General features: G+C 34.1%; 1 protein-coding gene across 1 annotated transcript; it reads right to left on the bottom strand.

Moving 5' to 3' along the window:
- Positions 1 to 1,142: 1,142 nt before the first annotated feature.
- LOC134243272 (exportin-6-like) lies at positions 1,143 to 4,289 on the bottom strand. The gene is made up of 8 exons (XM_062725504.1): positions 4,097 to 4,289; positions 3,877 to 3,991; positions 3,613 to 3,672; positions 3,416 to 3,524; positions 2,772 to 3,107; positions 2,469 to 2,528; positions 1,714 to 1,786; positions 1,143 to 1,356 (listed from the first exon to the last, which is right to left on the bottom strand). Exons 2-7 carry the CDS (start codon positions 3,987 to 3,989, stop codon positions 1,715 to 1,717), a joined length of 750 nt encoding a protein of 249 aa, XP_062581488.1. The 5' UTR covers positions 3,990 to 3,991; positions 4,097 to 4,289; the 3' UTR covers positions 1,143 to 1,356; position 1,714.
- Positions 4,290 to 5,520: the final 1,231 nt, after the last annotated feature.

A 5,520-nucleotide genomic window follows, 5' to 3' on the forward strand; every position in this document is an offset into this window, starting at 1 on the left:
GAAAAGTAGGTCAAACTTCTCATTCAAAATATATTACATAGATTCAAGTTTTTGTGATAGACGGATAGACTAATAGACGGACAGACGATTAAGATTTCATGTCCCTCGCTTTCACAAAAGGAGGGGGACAATTAATGATCATTTTAATTTAAAAAAAAATAAATATATACATATATATAACATTGCATAACTTATCTGTGTTCATTTAAAAAAACAAAAAATCGCCTATTTGTCTGTCAAGTTTGTCATCAGACAAACATGCAATATATGTGTATATAACATATGTGTATTACAACAATGCCTTTCTAAATGCACCATGATTTTAGCCTCTGTATTGTGGTATTGGTGATAAAAGACACTAATCACTTTTAACAAATAAAACTGTTTATGATTGCTGGGAATCAATTGACTATAATGTTAACGGTCCAGAATATCGCACAGGACACGCAATGTTCCAGTTATTTGGAAAGAGGAGCACTGTTATGTATGAGATGCCTTGGGAACAAAATGAAAAAACCGCGGCGAAGAAAATACTGTGCAGTAGTTATATAAATATTCTTTCCCGGAAAGAATGTGAGCAGTAAACTGTAGTTCATTTATTGTAGAAAACCGGTTGTTGTGTAACCAAAAGGTTGCAATCGCTGGTTCAAGCCATGCTGTGGAATTTTTTTGTAGTGTGTTGTGCCCTTAGACAAGAACTTCATCGGCATTGTCTATATTATGTCTATCCAGCTGCATTTGGGTCCAGCTTATACTGAGAGTCTGTCTACATGTACCAGTAATGAACTTAGTCTGGTCTACCAGTAATGAACTTGGGTCTCACACACACACACACACACACACACACACACACACACACACACACACACAAACACACACACACAGAGAGAGAGAGAGAGAGAGAGAGAGAGAGAGAGACTCTGATCCACTTAGCACCACAGAAACCGATTAAAATCACGAGCCTCATTGATTGGGAAAGTATTGAAAAGAATTTACAAATAAATTTGACACAAGCTAGATCTAGCTATTTCAAATATATTAGTGAAGACAAATTGAAAAAAAAACTCGATAGTTTTATAATACAACTGTTTTGTATTCAAAACTTTACACAACTACATTTAATAACATCTTTTTTTCTTTACATAGATTATTGAAAAATATTAACAAGAATTTAGACAGGAGAGGACAACGGAGCTTTAATGGATGAATTTACAATTTCGTGCTTTTAAATGGGGAAAGTAAAAAATCAAAACCTGTAAAAATAGCTCGGGTGTCCCCTCCTGGGTCCCAAATATATTATTTTTAACTTAATAAACATGACAATTTATAAAGGTGTTTTGGCGTCTTTTTTCAGACCTGAAAAAGAAAAAGAAAACAACTGTATCATAAACAATTAAAGCATAAAAGAGAGAAAGGGGGCACACACAAAGAAGATAAAGCTGGTAAATAGGGATTGTTGAAGACAACGAGCTTTTCATTTATCAATGAAAATCAACATAGCTTTAAAAATTTATATTTTGTCCATTACAATGTCGAAATTCTAAGATTTCTTGAGCATAGTCACACCTACATTTTATGAAATATTATTACTTAGCCTTTTTTTGAATGCCGAGTAATTGGCAAGTAATTATCCAACTATCAATTTTTGAATGAGAACAGATAAAGAGTAAATAATTGATTGAGAAAGCCACAGAAAAGGTAATATTAACTTACTTTAAGAACTGGATTTTCCTCCACCACAACTAAAAAAATTCTTTCTCAACCAGTGTGCTACTCTTCTCATTCTCTGAAAAGTAGAAAACAAAAAATTATCATCATTCCTTTTACACAGCTAAATGTTCTAAAGATCAATTTTCTAAATATCTTCATTCTCTGAAAGGTAGAAAAATGGTAAAATTTGATATAAAACGCATTTAATTCCGACTCATATTTTCCACTAATTACAGATGCACAAAATGATGCTTTTCATTATGGAGACTAATCAGTTAAGAGAACATCGTTTTTGGATTAAGTACATGTAACTTAAGGGTAGCTATGGTTGCATCATGTATTACACATCAATTTCAATCCAGGTTTTAAAATGATAATGTGATGGTCAATCTAAAACAGGCACTTACGACTACAATGTATTTAGTTTGTAATATCTAAAGACTTTTCTTTTTTCGTATGAAATGCTAATAATGGAAAGTTTCTATTTATATCAACTTCTTTAATTGGTTATTTATGGGAGAAATTTTGTGACTTTGATTTCTGACAACAATGAAAATGGCAATAGTTCTTTGCCTTTGGAAGGGTTTTTGTGTCTAAAAACTCTAAATTCTCTTAAGTTTCCATCGATTTTTTTTTATGGAATCATCAAAAGTTTGGGGGAAAAGTAATCTTTTTTCCAAATTAGAATGTGACGATGTTAACATTTTTAATCATTTATAGCTTGACAAAGTTAAGGTATCTATATTATAAACACATACTCCTAATTTTTTAGGCTTTGTCATCAATTGAACCGGCTTCATCTTCTCTTCCTTTTCCTCCTAAAAAGAAAAAAGAAGAAACAGTAACTTTAACTGAGCATTCAGGTTTTCTTCAGGTTGAAAGAATAATGAAAGAATTATAATTCCAGGGACATTTTAAAACACTTAAACCCACTAACACATTGTTTACAGACAGATGGACAGACAAAAGAACAGACGACGGATACCGTACTAATAAAGCACAAGCTCGTCTGGTCTCTGACAAATAGAGGTAAAAAATGAAGAAGCCTGTAATTCCTTTACCTGCATAATGGCAGTAAACTCTTGTGCATCCTGAATCTCTCCGATTTCATTCTGAGGAGTGTGCTGTACACTTAATGTCTTCAGTGCACTGCCTTTGACCTCCTGTGCCTTCTGAATCTCTCTGTTTTCATTCTGAGGAGTGTGCTGTACACTTAATGTCTTCATTGCACTGCCTTTGACCTCATGTGCCCTCTGCATTTCTCCATTTTCTTTCTGAGGAGTGTGCTGTACACTTAATTTTTTCAGTACACTGCCCTTGAAGAAATATCTCCAGTTGTTCATCATTAACTCATGGACTAATCTATACAGACTAGCTTTAATGTCAGGCGATGGACGCTATAATAAGAAGTTTTAAAATACTGAATATTGAATATAAAAACTCATATTACTTGAAAAAAACATAGATGAACCAAAATCGTCTAATTTTCATATAGTCAAATTTTGAAATTACTTTAAACAGTAACAATGAAACATGATATTGTTGAAAAAGATACGAAGACACATAAAAATTACACATGTACATGTATTACAAATGATGACTTTGTAAATGATATGAGGAAAAGTATAAAGATTCTTATGAATATTAAACATTTGTGGCTATTACAAATTTTCTCCTTTCTCTTCCCATTATAAAGATAGTTTACCTGTGCTATTATTGGATAAATCTGATCCATACACATCACTATAAAATTTGGTAAAAATGCTTTGAAATCTATCCCAGACTCTTGTACAAGTTCAAAAATCTTAAACAACCTGCAAAACAAAAATTCTTACATAAGACTTCATATTGTGATTTGTTTCTAATAATATTATAAACTTTAATATATAAATGTGTTCTTACTTCTCTACAACACTATGGGCAGCTGCGCTTTCATGATATATACTTTCTGCTATCTGCTTTCTGAAAGATTTATAATTTACTCACAATTCAGAACAACATTAAGTAATAAAGGGCATTTAAAAGAAACATTCAAATAAAATTACATAAATATTAAAACATACGAAATTACACATAAACCCACACAAATATAACAAAATATTTCTAAATAGAAGTTGTGATAATTTAAACTAGGCTATGTTTGGTATATATGATATAGATACACACTGTGTACAGAGGGTCATAAATGTCTGTTTAGTTTGCTCTGGGAAGACCATGCCCATCTGAACCCGAAGTCCCTGAAACACGGCTAAGAAGAAACTCATCAAGGAGTCGGTCATATCTAAATATAAAAATAAAAATATAAAAAATAATACACAATAATCAAGAATAATCTACATTAAAATAATGACCTTTGATCTCTGAATTTTTGGCAGGTAATTCTCACCTGGTTGATGTAGATAGACAGGACACACAGCCGGGGTCACGTCTATAACTCCCTGTAACGACTGGTAACAGATCTGGTTACTTTTCACAACCTCTCCAGCAACATTCTGAATCCATTCCTCAGGGATCTGTTTACTTTTTACAACCTCTCCAGCAGCATTCTCAATACAATCATCAGGGATCTGTTTACTTTTTACAACCTCTTTTCAATACAAATCCTACTTTTTACAACCTCTCCAGCAGCATTCTCAATACAATCATCAGGGTTCTGTTTACTTTTTACAACCTCCCCAGCAACATTCTCAGTACAATCCTCAGGGATCTGTTTACTTTTTACAACCTCTCCAGCAGCATTCTCAATACAATCATCAGGGATCTGTTTATTTTTCACAACCTCTCAGCAGCATTCTCAATACAATCATCAGGGATCTGTTTACTTTTTACAATCTCTCCAGCAGCATTCTCAATACAATCATCAGGGTTCTGTTTACTTTTCACAACCTCTCCAGCAGCATTCTCAATACAATCATCAGGGTTCTGTTTACTTTTTACAACCTCTCCAGCAGCATTCTCAATACAATCATCAGGGTTCTGTTTACTTTTCACAACCTCTCCAGCAGCATTCTCAATACAATCATCAGGGATCTGTTTACTTTTCACAACCTCTCCAGCAGCATTCTCAATACAATCCTCAGGGATCTGTTTACTTTTTACAACCACTCCAGCAGCATTTGCAATACAATCATCGGGGATCTGTTTACTTTTTACAACATCTCCAGCAGCAATCTCAATACGATCTTCAGGGATCTGTTTACTTTTCACAACCTCTCCAGCAGCATTCTCAATACAATCATCAGGGTTCTGTTTACTTTTTACAACCTCTCCAGCAGCATTCTCAATACAATGATCAGGGATCTGTTTACTTTTCACAACCTCTCCAGCAGCATTCTCAATACAATCTTCAGGGATCTGTTTACTTTTTACAACCTCTCCAGCAGCATTCTCAATACAATCATCGGGGTTCTGTTTACTTTTCACAACCTCTCCAGCAGCATTATCAATACAATCATCGGGGTTCTGTTTACTTTTCACAACCTCTCCAGCAGCATTCTCAATACAATCATCGGGACTCTGTTTACTTTTCACAACCTCTCCAGCAGCATTCTCAATACGATCATCGGGGTTCTGTTTACTTTTTACAACCTCTCCAGCAGCATTCTCAATACAATCATCAGGGATCTGTTTACTTTTTACAACCTCTCCAGCAGCATTCTCAATACAATCATCAGGGATCTGTTTACTTTTTACAACCTCTCCAGCAGCATTCTCAATACAATCATCAGGGATCTGTTTACTTTTCACAACCTCTCCAGCAGCATTCTCAATACAATCCTCAGGGTTCTGTTTACTTTTCACAACCTCTCC

Source organism: Saccostrea cucullata, unplaced genomic scaffold, assembly GCF_032062105.1.
Source record: "Saccostrea cucullata isolate Sc308-1 unplaced genomic scaffold, CSIRO_AGI_Scuc_v1 ctg6095, whole genome shotgun sequence".
Classification (NCBI taxonomy): domain Eukaryota; kingdom Metazoa; phylum Mollusca; class Bivalvia; order Ostreida; family Ostreidae; genus Saccostrea; species Saccostrea cuccullata.